A 25,466-nucleotide genomic window follows, 5' to 3' on the forward strand; every position below is an offset into this window, starting at 1 on the left:
TTGTTCCAAATGTACAAACTGTCTCTTATTTATTCTGATTTGCACATAGAGAGAATGAATTTTGACTGAATACACTTTGTCAATGGTTTGTTTCCCTTGACTTTAGGGCATTACACAAGGGAAAAGAAAGGTAGGGTTATCTGCAGAATGTCTTTCTTTAGTTTTTTCTTTCTCTCTCTCGTTCTCTTTCTTTTTAATAATCCAGTAGCTTGCAATTGTTTGCATTTATGAGATTCAAACCAATTAGAAAAATAGGTTTATTTGTGATTTTGAGATAATTGAGTGGTATCATTTTGTATTCTTGCTTTTAGCAAGATGACAGTGTACACCTTATAATTTTCCTTTCATATAGTCATTGCTTTTGATTCCTGCTTTGCATTTGTGTTTATTGCTTTCTTATGCATTCTTTATTGATATTCTGCAGTTAAGTCTGTTTTCAGCATGTAATTTTTTGTTTCTCAAATTATACTAGTCACAGTAAGATTAATAGAATAGTAGAATATTTAAGATATTTAAACTACATGTTGTCAGAATTTGGATTACTCTGTTTTTGCATTTTGCACAAATGCAAAATCTGTAAATTGCATTTGTACATTTATATTGGAAAATAAAGAGAAACAATTTTATGGTTTTACAAAACTAGTTTTAAAAATAATCTCACAGATTGACCATTCGACTAACATATTTTAAACACGTATATAGATGTTATCAGGTATGGATCCTGTCTTCAAGAGGCTTGGAACTTAGTTGTGGAGATGACATTCATACAATTCAGAAAGTGGTAACTACAAGAAGAAGAAGATAATGATCAAGAAAATCCTCATAGTGGGTGTTTCTATTTTGTAAGGCAATCTAGATTTGGATGATCTAGAGAGAAACTTGAAGCAAGAAAGCTTTTCAGATGGAGAACATTGAGTAAAAGAGGACCTAGAGGGAAGACTTTAGCTTTGTATGATTGAGGAATATTAGGTTTACCATACTGAGTCAGAGTATCATACTTTTTGAGAGTAGTAAGAAATAACAATGTATATCAGATAGGATCAAATTGGAAGGCAGTAGATTTTTAACTTGTTATATGTGATAGGTAATGATGAACATTATATTTTCTTAAGTAGTCTATGAAGAGCATAACTGTGTTTTAGGACAGTTAGTTCTGCATGTAGAGACTCTCATCTTATTGTCTTAAATTGCTGCTACAACTTAACTGATTTCCTTGAGCTAATTTTCATTTTCCCCTCCAAGCTGTTTTCCAGAAGGATTCTGTCCCTAACTTATTTAAATATGTCAGAATCTTCTTACTGCCTCCAGGATAAAAATTCAAATTCCTTAGCATGGCACATGTCTTTCGTATTCCAGCCTGACTTCCTGTGCTTATACCCCATTATCCTCCCCTTCCCTACCTCTTTTCTTGGGTAGAGTTTTCCTCTGGTATCACATATCAGCCATTTTCACTTGTAGTTTTTGGATAACGCCCTAGATAAGATTTATAAAAAGGATAGTGGTGGGGGGGCATAAGAAGAAATTGCCTTCATAAAAGTACAAATCTTTAAATTCAAAGAGATGTGAAGGCATTTTTCAGATTTTTTTTAAATTTTTTATTTTGAGCTGGAGTCTTGCTCCATTGCCCAGGCTGGAGTGCAGTGGCACGATCTCAGCTCACTGCAACCTCTGCCTCCTGGATTTATGTGAGTCTCCTGCCTCAGTCTCCCAAGTAACTGAGTCAACAGATGTCTGGGCCATGCCTGGCTAATTTTTTTTTTTTTTAATCTTTTTTTGTGTTTTTAGTAGAGACGGGGTTTCCCCATATTGACCAGGCTGGTCTTGAACTCCTGACCTGTGATCCACCCGCCTTGGTCTCCCAAAGTGCTGGGATTACAGGCATGAGCCACTGAGCCTGGCCAGTTTTTTAGATTATTAAGAATATAGTCATATAGAGGAGCAGTATTTCCATAACATGAGAGAGAATTTTTTGTTTACATTTGAGAAGATGAGAATGGAAGGGAAAGCAAGAGAAAAAGGAAACTACACAGGATACAGGGAGGTGGCTGCAGCTTCCTGGACCCCCTGAAATATGTATGGTTTTTAAGTCCTATTCCTATATCTCTTGTGGCTTCCATACTTGGATAGCATGGATATTTGAATTAAAAAAGAAACAAATCTTTTAATTTTGCTGAGAAGAGTTATTAAAACAAACAACTACCATCTTCTTTCGTGTTTTAATTAAATTTTTTTTTTCCTGAGCCCTTCCTGCCTAGAAATGCTTTCTTGTTTTTATAATATATGCTTGACCATCTAAACACAGAAAAGACATGTTCTCAGGAGAACAGTTTTTAAATGAGTCAGTTAATTAATATTTCCAGCCCAGACCTCTCTCCTGAACTTCAGACTTTTCTAGCTGGCTGCATAAATCACATTTTCTCTTTGAAATCTACCTAATATCTTATGTAGATCATGTCCAAAAGAGAATTCTTGATTTCTGTTTTTCCCACCCTCATGCCTGATAAACCTACACTAGCTGTAGCCTGTCCTTTTAATTTCTTTTTTGTCACAGTAAGTATTACTTTCTAGCATGTAATTACTCCTCATTATGTTTATTATTTCTTTTCATTTTCCCCAGCTTGAATATATGCTTTTGGAGAGCAGGAATCTTTATCTGTTTTCTTCTGTCCCAAATGTATCAGAGAGTTTGAGCATATGGTAGGCACTCAGTATTTATTGAAGGAATGAATGAGTGATTAAAATTTAGCTTTTTGAAAAAACTCATTGTTGTTCTTTTTTTTTTTTAATTAAAAACATTTTTTTGGTAGGTACAGGGTAATAAAAAAACCCACCTGGTCTTAAACTCTTGGGCTCAAGTGACCCTCCTGCTTTGGCCTCCCAAAGTGGTGGGACTAGAGACATGAGCCACCATTCCCAGCCTATGTTGTTGTTATTGATTATTTTTTTCATTTTATTGAAAATTTCAAACATGATTCTTGACCCATGTTTGGAATGGGAAATTGCCCAATGAAGGAGTGAGGATGTTAAATCTGTCTTCCTGGGATTGGAACTATGAGTGGGTTTTTGATGCATTTATAACTCTTCAAAATGATTAGGTTTATAGTGTACTTCAGTATATAGGAAGTAAACTCACTCAGTGGTCTGGTCATGTGTCTTAGTTTTTCCTTGTCAAATAAGTTTAGAGTTTCATACAGCCAACTTTCAAATTAGCTTTTGTAGCACAATTCATTTGTAAATTCAGATTTAATGAAATTTTATTTATTTTTGAGACAGAGTCTGGCTCTATCACCCAGGCTAGGGTGCAGTGGTGCCAATCTTGGCTCACTGCAACCTCTGCCTCCCAATTTCAAGTAATTCTCCTGCCTCAGCCTCCTGAGTAGCTGGGAATACAGGTGCATGGCACCATGCCCAGCTAATTTTTTGTGTTTTTAGTAGAGACAGGGTTTCGCCCTGTTGTCCAGGCTGGTCTGAACTCCTGAGCTCAAGTGCTTTCTCAACCTCCCAAACTGCTGGAATTACAGGCATGAGCCACCATGTGTGGCCATATTTAGTGAAGCTTTATTAAACACTTAGTTTTGCTAATTACTCTCTTTCTGTAATGTTTTGAGTACAACACTATTGTAGTAGTTAATACATTGTTTTATGGTTATTTGCTTACATGTCTGTTTGTTCTGCTGAATTGTAAATCTCTTGAATATAGGGAAAATATACCTGCAGAGTATTAGATGGTTGCTAATTGCTTGTTTAATGAATAAATAAAAGGCATGGAGGTAGACAGGTTGACAAATATTGATTGATTTAATCCTCATAATCCAGTGATGTGTAGATGGCATTATTTCTGTTTTACAGACAAGGAAACTGAAGTGAAGGGAAGTAACTTATTCCAAATTATTTGACTACTAAGTAGCAGTACCAAAAAGTTAAGGATCATGTGTTTTTTTTTTTTTTACAAGCTGGGGATCATGTGCATTTTTTTTTTTTTCCAGTCCCTTGTATTTGCTCTACAGCTTTAAAGGGATTTTATATTTTTTATCCTCCTTCATCCTTATGCCAGCTTTGGTAGGTAGGCAGAGCAAGTACTATTCTCATTTTACAGAAGAAGAAAGTGTTTGTCAGAAAAGTTAAGTGACTTGCTCAGTGTTACACAACTAAGTGCTTGGGCTAGTTGTAGATCCTAGTTCTTTTGACTGTTAGTCTAATGCTGCCTCTGCTACACTGCTTTACTTAAATGCTTAATGAACTCAGATGGAGGAACATATAACATTAATAGTTTATTGATATTTCAGTAGATATTCATTCATATAATTATAGGAAAAATAGAAAAGAAAACCATTGCGGCATGTATTAAGATATTTGTAAGGAAGTTTAAATTTGCCTTGAGAACAAAAAGACAGTGGAGCACTGATAATTAAGACTATGTGCGTAGAAGATGAATATAAATTGGGAAAGTTTTCTTTTTTTTTCATGCTTCTAATCATCTTGAATCAATAGACATACATGTATAGCAAATGAAAATTAAGGCCTGATTTTCCCTTTCAGGGAGTTGTTGATTGGAAGAAAATGCTCTTTTTTCCAATTGCTTTTGGTATGATCTGTAATAGATTTGCAGTTCCTGTCTTCATTCCATTTCATTCTTTTGCTCTGCATAGTGTAACACTAGTTTGGAATATAAAATGCAAAGACATTTATGCAAAATATTTTATAAAGGCAACTAGGTAATTTTTTTTTAATGTGTATATTTACAGAAAAATTTTCTATCTACGAGTGAAACAGATCCATCTACTCTGGGAGTCTCTCTTCCTATTGGTGAGAGGTTATCTGCTAAGGTAGGTGGATAGGAGTAGTTATTGTGGGTAGCAGTTTTCCGAGGCATGAAAATCTTAAAAGAACACACTGTTGATTTAAATGCAAATGGAAGATCACATCATTCCCCCATACTTGAATATATTTCTTTTTCAAAAATCCGTGGAGAGTCACATTTATGCTGTTTAAATTTTTTTTGGAACACAGCATTTGTAACCATCTAATTATATATTTCTTTTTTTTTGGTTTGTTTATAATTATATATTTCTTTAATATGTTGATTATTTTGCGGTATTCAGTTATACTTAACTGAATACTCAGAATTTATTTTTTTTCAGCATTGGTTTCTGACTGAAGTTTATGCTATGTAACACAGTTGGAATGAGTGGATGTGAGGTTATAGTGAGCTTTTATTATGCAGGGTGAGGGTAAGAGTTCTTTGAATGTCACTCCATATTCCTTAGAGATGAAAGTGATAAAGCACTGTACACCTCTTGTAGAGACTCAGTTCTCACCAGGGTATGTCAGACATCATGAAATAGTATATAAGACAAAATGGATGGTTAATAAATTTTGAAAGACAGACCTAATTTCTTTAATACATTTTTAGATCGTGTTGTTTTAGTAATATGGGAAGTATTAAAATTTAAGAACATTTTCTAATCATATATGTGTTTTAACAGAATATTTCATTATAATATTTTAGAATCTATGATAATTGTACCTTTTTAAGTTTAAAATATGAAGGATCCTTTTTTTTTTTTTTTTTTTTAATTTTTTATTGGATTTTAGGTTTTGGGGTACATGAGCAGAGCATGCAAGACAGTTGCGAAGATACACACATGGCAGTGTGCTTTGCTTTTCTTCTCCCCTTCACCCACATTTGGCATTTCTCCCCAGGCTATCCCTCCCCACCTCCCCCTCCCACTTGCCCTCCCCTTTCCCCCCAATAGACCCCAGTGTTTAGTACTCCCCTTTCTGTGTCCGTGTGTTCTCATTTGTCATCACCCGCCTATGAGTGAAAATATGCGGTGTTTCATTTTCTGTTCTTGTGTCAGTTTGCTGAGGATGATGTTCTCCAGATTCATCCATGTCCCTACAAACGACACAAACTCATCATTTCTGATTGCTGCATAATATTCCATGGTGTATATGTGCCACATTTTTCCAATCCAGTCTATTACCAGTGGGCATTTGGGTTGATTCCAGGTCTTTGCTATTGTAAACAGTGCTGCAATGAACATTCGTGTACATGTGTCCTTATAGTAGAACGATTTATAGTCTTTTGGATATATACCCAGTAATGGGATTGCTGGGTCAAATGGAATTTCTATTTCTAAGGCCTTGAGGAATCGCCACACTGTCTTCCACAATGGTTGAACTAATTTACACTCCCACCAACAGTGTAAAAGTGTTCCTTTTTCTCCACATCCTCTCCAGCATCTGTTGTCTCCAGATTTTTTAATGATTGCCATTCTAACTGGCGTGAGATGGTATCTCAATGTGGTTTTGATTTGCATCTCTCTGATGACCAGTGACGATGAGCATTTTTTTCATATGATTGTTGGCCTCATATATGTCTTCTTTCGTAAAGTGTCTGTTCATATCCTTTGCCCACTTTTGAATGGGCTTGTTTGTTTTTTTCCTGTAAATCCGTTTGAGTTCTTTGTAAATTCTGGATATCAGCCCTTTGTCAGATGGGTAAACTGCAAAAATTTTTTCCCATTCTGTTGGTTGCCGATCCACTCTAGTGACTGTTTCTTTTGCCGTGCAGAAGCTGTGGAGTTTCATTAGGTCCCATTTGTCTATTTTGGCTTTTGTTGCCAATGCTTTTGGTGTTTTGTTTATGAAGTCCTTGCCTACTCCTATGTCCTGGATAGTTTTGCCTAGATTTTCTTCTAGGGTTTTTATGGTGCCAGGTCTTATGTTTAAGTCTTTAATCCATCTGGAGTTAATTTTAGTGTAAGGTGTCAGGAAGGGGTCCAGTTTCCACTTTCTGCACATGGCTAGCCAGTTTTCCCAACACCATTTGTTAAACAGGGAATCCTTTCCCCCTTGCTTGTTTTTGTCAGGTTTATCAAAGATTGTATAGTTGTAGATATGTTGTGTTGCCTCCGGTGCCTCTGTTTTGTTCCATTGGTCTATATCTCTGTTTTGGTACCAGTACCATGCTGTTTTGATTACTGTAGCCTTGTAGTATAGTTTGAAATCCGGTAGTGTGATGCCCCCTGCTGTGTTCTTTTTGCTTAGAATTGACTTGGCTATGCAGGCTCTCTTTTGGTTCCATATGAAGTTCATGGTGTTTTTTTCCAGTTCTGTGAAGAAAGTCAATGGTAGCTTGATGGGGATAGCATTGATTCTGTAAATTACTTTGGGTAGTATAGCCATTTTCACGATATTAATTCTTCCTAACCATGAACATGGAATGTTTCTCCATCTGTTTGTGTCCTCTGTGATTTCGTTGAGCAGTGGTTTGTAGTTCTCCTTGAAGAGGTCCCTTACGTTCCTTGTGAGTTGTATTCCAAGGTATTTTATTCTTTTTGTAGCAATTGCGAATGGCAGTTCGTTCTTGATTTGGCTTTCTTTAAGTCTGTTATTGGTGTAGACGAATGCTTGTGATTTTTGCACATTGATTTTATATCCTGAGACTTTGCTGAAGTTGCTTATCAGTTTCAGGAGTTTTTGGGCTGAGGCGATGGGGTCTTCTAGGTATACTATCATGTCGTCTGCAAATAGAGACAATTTGGCTTCCACCTTTCCTATTTGAATACCCTTTATTTCTTTTTCTTGCCTGATTGCTCTGGCTAGAACTTCCAGTACTATATTGAATAGGAGTGGTGAAAGAGGGCATCCTTGTCTAGTGCCAGATTTCAAAGGGAATGCTTCCAGTTTTTGCCCATTCAGTATGATATTGGCTGTTGGTTTGTCATAAATAGCTTTTATTACTTTGAGATACGTTCCATCGATACCGAATTTATTGAGGGTTTTTAGCATAAAGGGCTGTTGAATTTTGTCAAATGCCTTCTCTGCATCAATTGAGATAATCATGTGGTTTTTGTTTTTGGTTCTGTTTATGTGGTGAATTACGTTGATAGACTTGCGTATGTTGAACCAGCCTTGCATCCCCGGGATGAATCCTACTTGATCATGATGAATAAGTTTTTTGATTTGCTATTGCAATTGGCTTGCCAATATTTTATTGAAGATTTTTGCATCTATGTTCATCATGGATATTGGCCTGAAGTTTTCTTTTCTCGTTGGGTCTCTGCCGGGTTTTGGTATCAGAATGATGCTGGTCTCATAAAATGATTTGGGAAGTATTCCCTCTTTTTGGATTGTTTGAAATAGTTTTAGAAGGTATGGTACCAGCTCCTCCTTGTGTGTCTGGTAGAATTCGGCTGTGAACCCGTCTGGACCTGGGCTTTTTTTTGTGTGGTAGGCTCTTAATTGCTGCCTCAACTTCAGACCTTGTTATTGGTCTATTCATAGTTTCAGCTTCCTCCTGGTTTAGGCTTGGGAGGACACAGGAGTCCAGGAATTTATCCATTTCTTCCAGGTTTACTAGTTTATGCGCATAGAGTTGTTTGTAATATTCTCTGATGATGGTTTGAATTTCTGTGGAATCTGTGGTGATTTCCCCTTTATCATTTTTTATTGCATCTATTTGGTTGTTCTCTCTTTTATTTTTAATCAATCTGGCTAGTGGTCTGTCTATTTTGTTGATCTTTTCAAAAAACCAGCTCTTGGATTTATTGATTTTTTGAAGGGTTTTTCGTGTCTCAATGTCCTTCAGCTCAGCTCTGATCTTAGTAATTTCTTGTCTTCTGCTGGGTTTTGAGTTTTTTTGATCTTGCTCCTCTAGCTCTTTCAATTTTGACGATAGGGTGTCAATTTTGGATCTCTCCATTCTCCTCATATGGGCACTTATTGCTATATACTTTCCTCTAGAGACTGCTTTAAATGTGTCCCAGAGGTTCTGGCATGTTGTGTCTTCGTTCTCATTGGTTTCGAAGAACTTCTTTATTTCTGACTTCATTTCATTGTTTACCCAGTCAACGTTCAAGAGCCAGTTGTTCAGTTTCCATGAAGCTGTGTGGTTCTGGGTCGGTTTCTGTATTCTGAGTTCTAACTTGATTGCACTATGGTCTGAGAGGCTGTTTGTTATGATTTCAGTTGTTTTGCATTTGTTGAGCAGTGCTTTACTTCCAATTATGTGGTCAATTTTAGAGTAGGTGTGATGTGGTGCTGAGAAGAATGTGTATTCTGTGGATTTGGGGTGGAGAGTTCTGTAAATGTCTATCAGGTTTGCTTGCTCCAGGTCTGAGTTCAAGCCCTGGATATCCTTGTTGATTTTCTGTCTGGTTGATCTGTCTAGTATTGACAGTGGAGTGTTAAAGTCTCCCACAATTATTGTGTGGGAGTCTAAGTCCTTTTGTAGGTCATTAAGTAGTTGCCTTATGTATCTGGGTGCTCCTGCATTGGGTCCATATATGTTTAGGATCGTTAGCTCTTCTTGTTGTATCAATCCTTTTACCATTATGTAATGGCCTTCTTTGTCTCTTTTGATCTTTGTTGCTTTAAAGTCTATTTTATCAGAGATGAGAATTGCAACTCCTGCTTTTTTTTTTGCTCTCCATTTGCTTGGTAAATCTTCCTCCATCCCTTTATTTTGAGCCTTTGTGTATCCTTGCATGTGAGATAGGTTTCCTGTATACAGCACACTGATGGGTTTTGGATTTTTATCCAATTTGCCAGTCTGTGTCTTTTGATTGGTGCATTTAGTCCATTTACATTTAGGGTTAATATTGTTATGTGTGAATTTGATACTGCCATTTTGATGCTAAGTGGCTGTTTTGCCTGTTAGTTGTTGTAGATTCTTCATTATGTTGATGCTCTTTAGCATTCAGTGTGATTTTGGAATGGCTGGTACTGGTTGATCCTTTCTATGTGTAGTGCCTCTTTTAGGAGCTCTTGTAAAGCAGGCCTGGTGGTGACAAAAATCTCCGAGTACTTGCTTGTTCGCAAAGGATTTTATTTTTCCTTCACTTCTGAAGCTCAGTTTGGCTGGATATGAAATTCTGGGTTGAAAGTTCTTTTCTTTAAGTATGTTGAATATTGGCCCCCACTCTCTTTTGGCTTGTAGTGTTTCTGCCGAGAGATCTGCTGTGAGTCTGATGGGCTTCCCTTTGTGGGTGACCCGACCTTTCTCTCTGGCTGCCCTTAGTATTCTCTCCTTTATTTCAACCCTGTTGAATCTGACGATTATGTGCCTTGGGGTTGCTCTTCTTGCAGAATATCTTTGTGGTGTTCTCTGTATTTCCTGCAATTGAGTGTTGACCTGTCTTGCTACGTGGGGGAAATTTTCCTGGATAATGTCCTGAAGAGTATTTTCCAGCTTGGATTCATTCTCTTCGTCCCCTTCTGGTACACCTATCAAACGTAGGTTAGGTCTTTTCACATAGTCCCACATTTCTTGGAGACTTTGTTCATTCCTTTTTGTGCTTTTTTCTCTAATCTTGGTTTCTCGTTTAATTTCATTGAGTTGGTCTTCGACTTCAGATATTCTTTCTTCTGCTTGGTCAATTCGGCTATTGAAACTTGTGCATGCTTCGCGAAGTTCTCGTATTGTGTTTTTCAGCTCCTTTAATTCATTCATATTCCTCTCTAAGTTATCCATTCTTGTTATCATTTCCTCATATCTTCTTTTAAGTTCCTTAGTTTCTTTGCATTGATTTAATACATGTTCTTTTCGCTCACAGAATTTTCTCATTATCCACCTTCTGAAGTCTAATTCCGTCATTTCGTCACAGTCATTCTCCGTCCAGCTTTGTTCCCTTGCTGGTGAGGAGTTTTGGTCCTTTCTGTGAGGCAAGGTGTTCTGGTTTCGGGTGTTTTCCTCCTTTTTTCTCTGGTTTCTTCCCATCTTTGTGGATTTGTCCGCTTGTCGTCTGCGTAGTTGCTGACTTTTCGATTGGGTCTCTGAGTGGATACCCAGAATGTTGATGATGAAGTATTTCTGTTGCTTGTTTTTTCTTCTACCAGTCTAGCGCCTTCGCTGTACGACTGCTGAGGTCCGCTCCAGACCCTGCTTGTCTGGGGTGCACCTCTAGCAGCTGTGGCACAGCGAGGGATGCTACCAGTTTCTTTTTCTGCTATCTTTGTCCCAGGATGATGCCTGCCTAATGTCAGTCTTTTGGATATAGAGGGGTCAGGGAGTTGCTTGAGGAGACAGTTTGTGCTTTATAGGAGCTCAATTGCTGAGCTGTGAGCTCTGTTGTTCATTCAGGGCTGTTAGGCTGCTATGTTTGATTCTGCTGCACCAGAGCTCATTAAAAAAACCCTTTTTTTTCTCAAATGCTCTGTGTTGAGGGGTTTGGGCTTTATTTTTGGATGTCCGTTGAGGTCCTGCCCAGCTAGGACACAGACTAGCCACTGTTTGCCTGCCGAGGCTCCGCCCTGCTCTTGTGAGGCTCGCCCTGGCTCCGCTGTTCTGCTGTGTTTTCCGCCACGCCCTGCGGCGGAGTCTCTCTGTTGTAGCGGGTTGCCTCGGCTACGGCAGGCTGCGTCAGCAGTGGGCGTGTATCTCAGTAGGGACGGGTTGCCTCGGCAACGGCTGGCTGCGTCAGCAATGGGCGTGTATCTCAGTTGGGGCGGGTTGCCTCGGTAATGGTGGACGCCCCTCCCCCACAGAGCGTCTCGGGCCGTCTGCACGGGGCTTGTTTGAAATCGCGGTTTTGTTCGTCCCACTAGGCCACCCCTAACGCTCTGTCCCTGCAATCCCCTGGGCTGGCCCACTGTCCAAGTCTAGCTCAGTCTCAAGTCCAGCCCTCTCACATCTCCGGTTGCCGGTTCAACAGGGCACCCGGACAGGCGCGCCCTGCGCGGAGCGCTGGGCGGGGCTGGCCGCCGCCACCCCGGCTGCCGGCTTCACCAGGCGGAGGTTCTGCCTGGCGTCCCGCGTCTCCTCTTCACTTGGGAATTTCCCTGTTCCGTGGGCAACAAAGATCAGTCTGGAAATGCAGCTCTGACTCACCTCTCCGCAGACTCAACGCGAGCTCCAATCCTGGGTTGTTCTCACAGCGCCATCTTGAGTCCTCTCCGAAGGATCCTTTTTTAACCTTGGGAAGGAAATGGTTAGCAGCAGGTGCTTTGGAGGAGTGGGTGGGGCATTAGGAGAAGGGAGGTGTCCCTAACCCCATCATATCTCTTTGGAAACATGCTAATGACAGATCTCCTGGCAAACACATTCATTATATTTACTAGTGGGAGAGATTTATCTCTGAATGCTTTTGGCAAAATAAACTTGGTTTGTCTAGGATTGCTGTTGGTGATCAAAGCCGGAATCTGTGGATTTATATGGCATGGCTCTTTGGAAAATGTCATCTAAGCTTTGTTAACTATTGGAGTATAAAATCAAGGTGTTTCATGTACAAAGCAACTCTCTTCTATTCGAAACCTCATGTATTAATGGACCGAAGCATATAGCTGTGCATATTCTCATGTGACAAGAAAGACCTGGGGAGCTGTATATGGGTGTCCTCAAACCTCTTCCCACTTCTCCCATACCTTTCAGTGACTTCTGTCCTTGAAATTATTAGTAAAGTTTGATTTGAGTATGAATTCTGATTGTATGATTCAGATTTGACATTCTGATATGAGATTAAGGTATTTTTTTCTTGAAGTTGAAGTTAACATTACCTTTTTATTTTTATTTTAAGGAAAGGTTGAAACTTGAACGTAACAAAGAATATAATCAGTTTCTCAGGGGCAAGGAACAGTCCAGTGAAAAGTTCAGACAGGTGGAAAAGAGTACTGAGGTGGGTTTTGCTTTTAAAGTAAATCTTTACTACCACAGATTGAATATTTTGTACTTGAAAAGGTTTTTCTATTTTAGACATTTTACTTATTTTTTTTGTAAATACTTGCAAAATTAAGCCAAATTAAACCAAATACAAGGCATTTAAATATTTAGTTTTGGAAGTTGTTTTATCTCACATTGAAGAACTTACTCTACCTTTTAACATTTGATTGGGGAGATTTAATTTTAGAGAATCAGTTTTGGTAAGTGATTTTCATTTATTTTTAAACATTAAATAACTTTTTGTGTTGACAATTTCTAGCTATATTTCTTTTTTCAAATGTAAGGATCAATTAGCCATACATGGTGGGAGGCACTTGTAATCCCAACTACCTGGGAGGCTGAGGCAGGAGAATTGCTTGAACCTGGGAGGTGGAGGTAGCAGTGAACTGAGATTGTGCCACTGCACTCCAGCCTGGGTAACAGAGCAGGACTCTGTCCGGAAAAAAAAAAAAAACATCAAGGATGATTGATATTTCTAGGGCCAAAACATTTTCCAGTTTCTTTATCCTTTGTGTTGAGAATTTAATTTGAATATTTTGAAGTAGTATCTCTTGGGATAGGAATTTGCATTTAGTTTAACCTCTCTTTTTATAGCACTTACCAGTTTTACTGTTGTCTGTCTACTGATACAAATAAGTTTTATTGAAAGGTAAAATTCCGCCCCCCCACTGTTTTGTTTTTTTTTTTTTGAGACAGAGTCTTGCTCTGTCGCCCAGGCTGGAGCATAGCAGTGTAATCTCAGCTCACTGCAACCTCCACCTCCTGGGTTCAAGTGATTTTCCTGTCTCAGCCTCCTGAGTAGCTAGGACTACAGGTGTGTGCCACCATGCCCGGCTAATTTTTTGTATTTTTAGTAGAGGTGGGGTTTCACCATGTTGGCCAGGCTGGTATTGAACTCCTGACCTCAAGCAATCTACCCATCTCAGCCTCCCAAAGTGCTGGGATTACAAGTGTGAGCCACTGCACCTGGCCACAGAAAAGTAAAATTTTCTTGAAGTTTTCTTCTAAAAAAATATGGTTGATTAAACAAACATTAAGAGTTGATGTGACAGAGTAAGTATTAACTGAGAGTTTAATTACCTTGTAAGAGATGGTTTCCCATCAAGTTTTTTTTCTTTTAATTCAACAGGCCAAGAGTCAAAGAAATAAAAAACCTATTGGTCAAGTTAAGCCTGATCTAACTTCACAAATACAGACATCTTGTGAAAATTCAGAGGGTCCTAGAAAAGATGTCTTAACTCCTTCAGAGGCATATGAAGAACTTCTGAACCCAAGTCGACTAGAGGAGGACAGATACCGACAACTAGATGATGAAACTGAATTAAGGAATAGAATTAATAAAGCAAATGAAGAAGTGGGCATTTCCAGCCTAAAACATCAAAGGTTTGCAAGCAAGGCTGGCATTCCAGATAGAAGATTTCACAGATTTAATGAGAATTGTGTTTTTGATAGACATTATCATAGACCAGACCAATATCCTGAAGTAAGTGAAGAAATGGATGAGAGGTTTAGATATGAAAGTGATTTTGATAGAAGACTTTTGAGAGTGTATACAAAGGACAGGTATTTATAACCTCGTTTTTATTTTCTTCATTTGTTTAATATAGCAAATTAATTAATGGTTAATATTTGCTGTTGTTACTTTTTATCATACTAGAGAGAAGCAGTTTCGATTTATCATATTTAATTAATTATAAGATGCTCTCAGTTTTAAGATGCATCATTATTTTATGTCTCACTGAGGGGAAAAAGAAAATACTCAAAGTGGGGCCCTATTATAAAGTTGGAAAACCGAAAGGCTACACCCTTTATGTTAAAGTATGTGAATGGGAAGTAGGCATTTTCACAGAAAGGGACAGAGAGCAAACGTCCACATCCCAACCTTTGCAGTGAGTGGACAGTAAAGATACAAACAACCTTCCCTGAGAATTTGAAGTGTAAATTAGTATTGATTCAAGTTCACAGTTTGAATTCATACTGCCTGTAGTGTCCATAGAAACCTTGGGGCACGAATTCAGAGTTTTCTCAATTCACAGTGCTCTTGGATGAGGGGAAAAGTAACTCTGCAGTAACTTGACATAAAACCAGGTCATTGACTATTCTGACTTCAGATACTAAAATGCATGGCTGGGCATGGTGGCTCATGCCTGTAATCCTGCACTTTTGGAGGCCGAGGCCTTGGGGGGGGTCACTTGAGGTCAGTAGTTTGAGACCAGCATGACTAACATGATGAAATCCTGACTCTACTAAAAATACAAAAATTGTCCAGGTGTGGTGGCATGTGCCTGTAATCCCAGCAACTTGAGAGGCTGAAGCAGGAGAATCGCTTGAATCTGGAGGTAGAGGTTGCAGTGAACCGAGATTGTGTCACTGCACTCCAGCCTGGGCGACAGAGCGAGACTCTCTCAAAAAAAGAAAAATAAAATATGTGAAAAAAGGATACCTTAAAGTAGATGAAATATAGTTTATTCCTGTATTCATAAGTTTTTTCAGTCAGATTTTCAGATGGTTTTCAGTTCCTTTGAATATTTTTGTGACACTATACCATTTCATAACTGCACAAGGAGGTTTTATTGTTGTGTTTATCTTAATATTACACATGAAACTTGCCATCATTTAACCTAACTTGTTTTGGAGACAGAAATACCTCAGGGTCGGCCAGGCGCAGTGGCTCAAGCCTGTAATCCCAGCCCTTTGGGAGGCCGAGGTGGGTGGATCACAAGGTCAAGATATCGAGACCATCCTGGTCAACATGGTGAAACCCCATCTCTACTAAAGATACAAAAAATTAGCTGGGCATGGTGGCGCGTGCCTGTAATCTCAGCTACTCAGGAGGCTGAGGCAGGAGAATTGCCTGAACCCAGGAGGCGGAGGTTGCGGTGAGCCGAGATCGCGCCATTGCACTCCAGCCTGGGTAACGAGCGAAACTCCGTCTCAAAAAAAAAAAAAAAAAAAAAAAAGAAATACCTCAGGGTCTCATATTTGTCGTTGACTTGTTTACTTGACAAGCGTCAAACCTACATTTTGAGCAGTTTATGGGAACTGCTTTGTCAAAATAGATTACTTTTTAAGTATTTTAGAAAATTTTTTCAAGGGTAATACTGTACATTCAGGATTCTAATTATTAATTATAATACAAAGCTTTTACAGTTCTTTGCCTTCTGTATTCTGTAGCTGTTACATCCTGCTCACACAATATTTTTAATATTTACCCTGATTTAGGTAATTTGGAGGATTAGAATTTGAAAATGCCAATTATAGTTTCTCTGATCTGAATCTAATTGTTTATACTTCAGAAAATTCTCCAAATCCTAGAACGTTACATTTGAAAATGCTTACATATGAAGGTAGTTAAAGGATGCCTAAACTAAAATAACTCTCAGTTGGGGAACTTAGTTGCAAGTGATCTTGCAGGATGGGTGGTGATGTCTCCTTTGTACATCAGAACTTCTTTTCCCTTTATGGTGTTTACCGTTAGGGTGAATGTAATGCATACCCTTTTAAGTTTGGAATTTTAAGAAACAAATTATATTGGTTGCTGCTTTTTAAAAAAATATATTTTAATCTATTACTTTTATAATTATACCCTGTGATAATTTTATGCATGAACTCACAAATGAATTTCATCCTTTTTGAGAACTCTTATCTTCTTATGTATTCCATAAATCAAATGAACTCTTTTTATATAAGCTTTCCCAAATACTATTTTAAGAATAAACACGAAGTTGAGTGAGAATAATTCGTGTTAAACACTTTAAAGTGTTTCTTCAATATGTAAATTATATCTTATGTATTTTTATTTTGTTTATATATCAACTCTGACATCTCCAAATGTTTTTTCGTATGTGTCTCTTTAACAATTGCAGTTAAAATTGGATTTCTTTATTTCAGATTTATAGATTCCTTATTTCCAAACCAAAATAAAAAACTTCAGTCATTCAGTAGTTTATAAATAGACTGGTTGGTAGGAGAAATGACTGTATTTGTGAAGTTTTGAGGCTAAAGAAATGTGGAACTGAGTTTTATCTCTTACTCCAAGCATTTATTCTTAATGTACTGTTCAGTCTTGATCAGAAGTTCTAGACAAAAATTAATTATAATGTATTATGAGAAGTACACAGTTAATTTTCCTTCATTCTTCTAAGTTTTCTTTCTTCCTTAAAAGTCAGCATCTAGTAAATTCTAGTTTTGGTTTAAAATAGTTTTTTATTTTTGGTTTCAATTTTTCTCCACCCTATAAACTTTTTCATATACCATAATATATTTATTAATGAAATATTTCCCCATATTTAAATATGAGAAAGCTAAAACTTTTCTCAGAAAATGTTACCTTCCTAAAGTCATATCATGAATCATTGACAGTGTTCTTAAATAATTAACAAGGTGGTTAACACTGTAATTGACAGTTGCATTCTGTGTGCGCATGTGTTTTATTTATGCATATTAACCAATTTAAGTAAAATTTATTATGTTTTAGGAGCTTTCTAAAGTCGAATGTAATAGCATTTTCTATGATACTTTGAAATTTATAGGCTCTATTAAAATGTAATCCTAGTCTTTATTATTTATTAACTTGAACTGTAGAAGTTAGTATTTTACTTTATTATGTTTTACTTTAACCAATGTTAATGAACAAAAGAAGTTTTACTTCTTTTTTTTTTCAGACAGAGTCTTGCTCTCTTTCCCAGGCTAGAGAGCAGTGGCACGATCTCAGCTCACTGCGGCCTTCGTCTCCTGGGTTCAAGTAATTCTCCTGCCTCAGCATCTCAGGTAGCTGGGACTAGAGGTGCATGCTGCCATGCCTGGCTAATTTTTGTATTTTTAGTAGAGATGGGGTTTTATCATGTTGACCAGGATGGTCTTGATCTCTTTATTTTGTGATCCACCTGCCTTGGCCTTCCATAGTGTTGAGATTACAGGTGTTAGCCACCAAGCCCACCTCAGAAGTTTCACTTCTTAATACCCAAAGAAACCAGGTACAGGGTAGATGGTGTTGAAAATAAAAAAAAAAAAAAATTACTTTATATTTACAAAGTAAATATAAAAATTGGGAAAGAATTGAAAACAAAGCTCAAAATGGTGGTTCACCGTTAGCATCTCAGAGTTTTTCTTTAGCTTCTATTTTTTTTTAAAGATTGACGTATTAATTTTTCGGATAAACTTGGCCTCTATTCTATACCTGGTTTCTTTAGGTATTAAGATTTAAAATTTTTACCTGATAAACTAGAGTTGTTGACTCATGTCTTCAAGGAAATAGGGAGAAAAAGATTTTTTTTGTTTAACACACTTTTTTATTAGTAGGACGGTGAAACCATTTTGCAATTATTTTATTCCCTCAATCTTATCTGATTTGCATTTCAAAGGAAGTAAACTCTTTTATGAGGTCTGTCCCTTTCTAACAAAACCCAATACTTAAGGTGTGGTAAGTGAACCTATATATTAAAAGCCATAGAATATATAGATAGATTTTCTACGGCTATACCACCTTGGAACATGCCTGATCTTGTTTGATATTGGAAACTAAGTAGGCTCAGACCTGGTTAGTAATTTGATGGGAGAGCATTTAGATAGATTACTTCTGGATCACAAGGATAGTCTTAATCTGGTACTCTCACAGTGAAACAGAAAGGGCTTCCAGGGACAGACTGAACCTAAACTGAGCCCCTCAACTGTGATTAGAATTAAATGGTTCTTATGCATTTAGTGAGTGCATTACTTTTGGATATTATCATCTGTCTGTTTCCCGTATGTTGAGGTGATTGAATAGAGAGGCAGCCATGTCACACTGCTGATTCTTACCAGTTGCTTTCTTCAGAGAGGACTTTTTGTGTTCAGAAAATGTTATACAACAATGAATTGTAAGACCATACAAGCTGTTTAAGCCCGAGTGCAGTGGCTCACACCTGTAATTCCAGCACTTTGGGAGGCCGAGTGAGGTCAGGAGATCGAGACCATCCTGGCTAACAAGGTAAAACCCCGTCTCTACCAAAAATACAAAAAATTAGCTGGGTGTGGTGGCAGGTGCCTATTGTCCCAGCTACCCAGGAGGCTGAGACAGGAGAATTGCTTGAACCCAGGAGGTGGAGGTTGCAGTGAGCCGAGATTGCGCTACTGCACTCCAGCTTGGGTGATGGAGCAAGACTCCATCTCAAAAAAAAAAAAAAAACATTAAACTATTTAAGTGAACTAACAGAGCTAGTTCGGGGTGATTAAATGCTAAATTTATTAGAAATATAAAGGGCATTTTAGTAAATGAAGGAAATGGCATAAAAATCGTAGGGATATTTTAATAGAGAATAAGGTGGCCAACTTTCCAACCTATAGTTTGGCTTTTCAGCCTACGTTCCCTTCAAGGTTTCTTTTTTTAGGTCTTATATTGGTAATTTTAAAAAATGATAAAATCTCTGTTTGTAAACAGCAATTCTTCCCTGACTTAAAAAAGGTAAGCAAATCATATGTCATTTTATAAAATTGCATAGGATCCCTAACATTTTATTATCTTTTTAGTGAAATGCTTATTTCTACTCTTTTTTAGCCTCTTTAAATTTCAGTCTTGATCTTATACTTATTGGTAACAAAGTAGACTTATAATCTTGTTAATGATTTTATTTTTCTTTAGTGAAAGATATACCTTATAACTTCTTTCATATGAGCTGTTCACTAGGAAATCTTTTGATTTTGCTATAGATTTTAGGAAAGAGACCTTAACCTTATACATAAATAAAATCATTTCTTAAATTAATTTAGAATGAACTTTGAAAATGACCTCTTGTGTTTATGATGTCTGCTTTATTATCTATATATACTGAAGAGCCTGTAAAACATTTTTTAGTGTGGGTGCAGTGGTATAAAGATAAGCTCTAATTACGAATCTATATATTATCTTCAGACAACTAAAAATTCAGGAAGCCACAAACTTTATGTAAATTTTAGAAAAAAACTTTTGTATATATAACTGGCCTTTAATTCTGGGACCCCAAGTTATGCTTTTAAGAATTTGTAATTTTAAATTTCTATTAAAATTTTTTTTTATTATTTTATTTTTTGAGACGGAATTTCGCTCTTCTTACCCAGGCTGCGCAATGGCGCAATCTCGGCTCACCGCAACCTCCGCCTCCTGGGTTCAGGCAGTTCTCCTGCCTCAGCCTCCTGAGTAGCTGGGATTACAGGCATGCGCCACCATACCCAGCTAATTTTTTGTATTTTTTTAGTAGAGACGGGGTTTCACCATGTTGACCAGGATGGTCTCGATTTCTTGACCTCGTGATCCTACTGCCTCAGCCTCCCAAAGTGCTGGGATTACAGGCTTGAGCCACCGTGTCCGGCCCAATTTTTTTTTTTTTTTTTGGAGTTAGAGTTTTGCTCTTGTAACCCAGGCTGGAGTGCAATGGCATGATCTCAGCTTACTGTAACCTCTGCCTCCCAAGTTCAAGCAATTCTCCTGCCTCAGTCTCCGAGCAGCTGTGATGACAGGTGCCTGCCACCACACCTGGCTAATTTTTGTATTTTTAGTAGAGTCGGGGTTTCACCAGGTTGGCCAGGCTGGTCTCGAACTCCAGACCTCAGGTGATCTACCCACCTCAGCCTCCCAAAGTGTTGGGATTACAGGCATGAGCCACCATGCCTGCCCTTTTGTTTTGTTTTGTTTCTTGAGACAGGGTCTTACTCTGTTGCCCAGGTTGGAGTGCAGTGGTATAGTCTTGGCTCACTGCAACCTCTGCCTTCCGGGCTAAGCAGTCCTCCCACCTTAGCCTCCCGATAGCTGGGACTACAGGCATGAGCCGCTGTGCCCGGCCTCTGTTAAAATAAAAAAAAAACCAAAAACATATGTATATATATATGTATACACATTTTTTTGTGTGTGTATGTAGTTACCTCTTTACTACAGTGAATTTACTTTTTATGTTGTGTTGTGGGTTCTCAAGAAAACCTCTAATTTGGGTGAATTGCTAGGAGGATCCATAAGGACTTTGGATATAGTTGTACTCACAGTTATAACTTATTACAGCGAAAGGATCCAAAACAAAATCAGCAAAAGGTAAAAGGCACATGGAACAAAGTTTGGAGGAAACCAGTCATAAGCTTCTAAGGGTTCTCTCTCAGTGGAGTCACACAGCGGATGCTTAATTTCTCCAGCATTGAATTGTAACACTATAAGGAATGCCTACTAGGAAAGCTCTTTAGACACTCAGTGCCCAAGGTTTTTATTGGGAGATGGTTACATAGGCACCCTGTTCCTGGCATGGCATGTACCAGTATTCCAGAATACTTCTGAAGAAAAGCAGGTGGTTAGCATAAACTATAGTTGATACAGTTTAAGCGCAATGAGCTGCTCTTACCAGTTCTGGCGGTGCTTGTATCTCTCCCAAAATCTATATTCCCAGGTACCAGCCAATAGTCAACTGTACATTCAGGCTTTTCTAAAGATAGGCAGTCTCAGGCCTGGTCTGTTAACTCTTTTCTGCATTATATATAAATATCCAGTATAACTAAATCTGGTTGCCTGGCATTGTTAATTACAGATTTGAATTTGAGTTTGTATTTAGTTTTGTTAAGTAGTAGATGTAGGGAATGACACTGAACTGATGTGTCATTCACACATCTGAATGTATGTGTGTGATATGTGATCAGTTGAAAAATTGAAGCCATTTATACGTTATGCCATGTCATGGTTACTAAGATTAAAATTCCAAATAGTGTTTTCTCCACAGAAGATATTGACAGTGGCTTATATGATGGAAACAAGTGAAAAAAGAATTTTATATGCTGGTTCTGTGGAGAGTGAGAAGTTTCTTTTTTTTTTCCTGAAAATTGCCATTTTTTTGTAATCTGATAATGAAATTCACCTAAAATACTGAATACTACTTTAACAACCATATTTCTCTGTAATAGTCCTCTTGAGAAAGACCATATAGTTGGGTAACTCAACAGCCATGTAGAGAAACTTTGAAATGCTTACGATATGCTGATTTTGACAGATGCTAATAAGTGTTGGTTTCTCTGGTATGAGAAATTAATCTAAAAATAAAATCAGTGTTTGCCAAATGGAAAAAAGATTGATTAAAGAACATTTTTTCATTATTATTTTCCAAAAGGATTTTTAAAGAAGAAAATAGGAAACATGCTAATCTTTCTTTTTGTTGTTTATGACTTTGTAAGTAAAGATAGCTAATCATTTTCTACCCATGGATCAGCCTGTTCATGTTTTCCATTCACATGTCAGTAACATTTGTTTTTTTTCATGCGATTTACAGTTAGCAAATGTCATGGTTTGCTACGTTTGATTTAACTTATTGATAAGACTGCTGCTATATTTTTAAGTTAAAAAGGTTATATATACAATTAAATAATTCATAGGCTCTATGAATTTTGATTTTAAAAATGTTCTTGGGCAAAGTGTGGTGGCTCAAGCCTGTAATCTCCCAGCACTTTGGGAGGCTGAGGCGGGTGGATCACGAGGTCGAGAGATCGAGACCATCCTGGTCAACATGGTGAAACCCCGTCTCTACTAAAAATACAAAAAATTAGCTGGGCATGGTGGCGTGTGCCTGTAATCTCAGCTACTCAGGAGGCTGAGGCAGGAGAATTGCCTGAACCCAGAAGGCAGAGGTTGCGGTGAGCCGAGATCGCGCCATTGCACTCCAGCCTGGGTAACAAGAGTGAAACTCCATCTCAAAAAAAAAAAAAAAAAAGTTCTCATTTTGAATTTTGACTATAAACTTTGTGAATGTGTCTGAATACCCACCTGCTGGGTCTTCACTTTAAAGTGAATAATAAAAAAGTGTTAGTATATATTTGTAGTTTCAAAAATAAAAATTTCCAGAAATTATATTAAAATAATTTATAATCTTTTAGAAAAGATTATTACGTTTAAACTCTTAGTGTCTCATTAACCAGCAGATCATACAAATCCTATTTAATTTTAGAATGTGTTTATGGTAAAACTTCATTATAACACTTTGTTCCCTTTAATGTTGCCAACATCAAATGTAAAAACACCAAAGTGTTACAAGAAAGTCCACCGTATGTGGAACATGCTCTATAAGCTAATGTGTTTTTAAGGATGTACAGGAACAGACGAGGGAATGTGCCTCCTATGGAACATGATGGGGATGTTATAGAACAGTCAAACATAAGAATTTCATCTGCTGAAAATAAAAGGTACAGTATTAATATAAATTCTCCCGTTTAGTCATTACATTGTGAAACAGAATGTGCCTAAAACTGGCTAATTGAAAAAGTAGAAAGATATAGTAAATTAACAGCCTTTCTTCTTAGTGAGAAATGAATTAAAGGAAAAGAAAGGATGAGGAGGTAGTACTAAATGAAAATCGATAGTCCTTTGCAGGATTCTTTTAAAGAACAAATGTTTGGTTATAAAGTGTGCCGAGATGTTCTGAAGAAGTCCCTGTCATTACAAAATATGTAAATTTGTTTGAAATAATAAAAGAAATAGGTATAATTTAATGGACTAAAAACTTAAAACATCTTAGAGTCATGGTGATGCAGCTTGACTGGAAATAAATAGAAAATATGGCCTACATGGCGGCTCATACCTGTAATCCCAGCATTTTGAGAGGCCAGTGCAGGTGGATCACTTGAGGTCAGGAGTTCAAGACCAGCCTGGCCAACATGGTGAAACCCAATCTCTACTGAAAATTTAAAAAATTAGCCAGGTGTGGTGGCATGCCCTGTAATCCCAGCCACTTGGGAGGCTGAGGCAGGAGAATAACTTGAACCCAGGAGGCAGAGGTTGTGGTGAGCTGAGATGGTGCCACTGCACTCCAGCCTGGGTGACAGAGCATCTCAAAAAAAAAGAAAAAAAGAAAAAAAAAGAAAATGTTCCTGCAGTGTGAATTTTTCTTTCAAAAATTTATTTTTGATTTTCAGTTTATCAAATAGGTAACTCTGATGCTTACTTTGTAAAATTAATGTTCATATATGTTTGTCATGTTGAAAGGAAATTTAATATGTATTTTATATTTATGTTCTCTTTCTACTAATAGTTTCTATCATTTTGGTGGTATTCTTATGTTATACATAAGAATAAATGGTTTTGATTCTATAGTATACAGTGAAGATAATGTCATGTCAAGAAAGGTGTCTTTTTTTAAAAAAAAAAGTAATTTGTTAACACTGTTTGCAATAAGAGAATTTGTTACTTGGTTCTAATTTAGTAAGTTTTCTTTGAGGAATTTTTTTCCCCGCTTCCAAGGGGAAAAATCCTTTTCCAAGGAAGGAGGTTTTTTTGTTGTTTCGTTTATTTTGAGACAGGGTCTCGCTTTGTTGGAGTGTAGTGACATGATCATGGCTGGAGTGCAGTGACATGATGATGGCTCACTGCAACTTTGACCTTCTGGCCTCCAGTGACCCTCCCACCACAGCCTCTGGAGTAGTTGGGACTACAGGCATGTGCCACTATGCCTAGCTAATTGTTCAAAACAATTTTTTTGTAGAGACAGGATCACACTATGTTGCCCAGGCTAGTCTTGAACTCCCAAACTCATGCTGAGATTACAGTCATGAGCCACTGTGCATGGCCAGGAAGGAGTTTTTTTAGGGATGATCTTTTCTAAGTGTGTACATAGGTCACTCTTTCTCTTCTTTTTTTTTTGGATTTATTTATGAGTACTTTTTTTTTTTTCTTTTCCTTTTTGAGACAGAGTCTCACTCTGTCACCCAGACTGCAGTGCAGTGGTGTGATCTTGGCTCACTGCAACATCTCCCTCCCAGGTTCAAGTGATTCTCCTACTTGGCCTCTCAAGTAGCTGGAATTAGAGGTGTGTGCCACCACACCTGGCTAATTTTTTTTGGGTATTTTTGGTAGAGATGGGGTTTTACCATGTTAGCCAGGCTGATCTAGAACTCCTGACCTCAGGTGATTCAGCCACCTTGGCCTCCCAAAGTGCCTGCATTACAGGCATGAGCCACTGCACCCAGCCTTATGTGCACTTGTATTCTTTTTTTTTTTTTAATTGGGGTAGTTGTTTTTCAAATTGAAAATGATTTTTCCTTTCCTTTTTTTTTTTGAGACGTAGTCTCACTCTGTCACCCAGGCTGAAGTGCAGTGGCATGATCTTGGCTCACTGCAACCTCTGCCTCCTGGGTTCAAGCGATTCTCCTGCCTCAGCCTCCCAAGTAGCTGGGATTACAGAGACACCCCACCATACCTGGTTAATTTCTGTATATTTAGTAGAGATGAGGTTTCACCATGTTGGCCAGGCTGGTCTTGAACTCCTGACCTCAAGCAATCTGCCTGCCTCAGACTCCCAAAGTACTGGGATTACAGGCATGAGCCACCGCTCCCAGGCTGAAAAAGATTTTATTTGAGAACCTATAGAGCCAGTGAAGCAAGCTGAATAAAATGGTTTTGTTTTTTTCTTTTCTTTTTTTTTCTTTTTTTTGTGAGACAGGGTCTCACTCTTGTCACCCAGGCTGTAGCATGCAATGGCTCGATCTTGGCTCATTGCAGCCTCCACTTCTCGAATTCAAGCAATTCTTCTGCCTCAGCCTGCTGAGTAGCTGGGATTAAAGGCCTCGGCCATTATGCCTAGCTAATTTGTATTTTTTAGTAGAGATGGGGTTTCACCATGTTGGCCAGGCTGGTTTTGAAATCTTGACCAAAGCAGGCCAGGATGTCTGCTTTGGCCTCTGAAGGTGCTGGAATTACAGGCATGAGCAACTGTGCCTGGCCAAAATGTTTTTTTTTTAAAGCCTGAATACATTGGAGTTGCACTGTATAAAGAGGTAGAATGCCATGATTTTACCTTAACCTTAAAAATTTGTAAATATCACAGTGTCC

The 25,466-nt window shown here is 37.9% G+C and overlaps 1 protein-coding gene across 26 annotated transcripts in view; it reads left to right on the top strand.

Moving 5' to 3' along the window:
• Window positions 1-25,466, top strand: part of CSPP1 (centrosome and spindle pole associated protein 1) — a 148,417-nt gene that overhangs the window by 25,601 nt on the left and 97,350 nt on the right. For 9 of the 26 annotated variants that reach the window (XM_078352591.1, XM_078352594.1, XM_078352585.1 and 6 more), the window contains exons 5-7: window positions 4,746-4,826; window positions 12,522-12,620; window positions 13,794-14,227. In XM_078352591.1, coding sequence (XP_078208717.1) covers window positions 4,746-4,826; window positions 12,522-12,620; window positions 13,794-14,227 — 614 coding nt within the window. Of the gene's footprint in view, window positions 1-106; window positions 131-4,745; window positions 4,827-12,521; window positions 12,621-13,793; window positions 14,228-22,726; window positions 22,826-25,466 lie in introns of all 26 variants that reach the window. The other 17 variants (XM_035276411.3, XM_008982743.5, XM_078352581.1 and 14 more) reach the window with 3 other exon arrangements.

Source organism: Callithrix jacchus, chromosome 16 (genome assembly GCF_049354715.1).
Source record: "Callithrix jacchus isolate 240 chromosome 16, calJac240_pri, whole genome shotgun sequence".
NCBI lineage: Eukaryota > Metazoa > Chordata > Mammalia > Primates > Cebidae > Callithrix > Callithrix jacchus.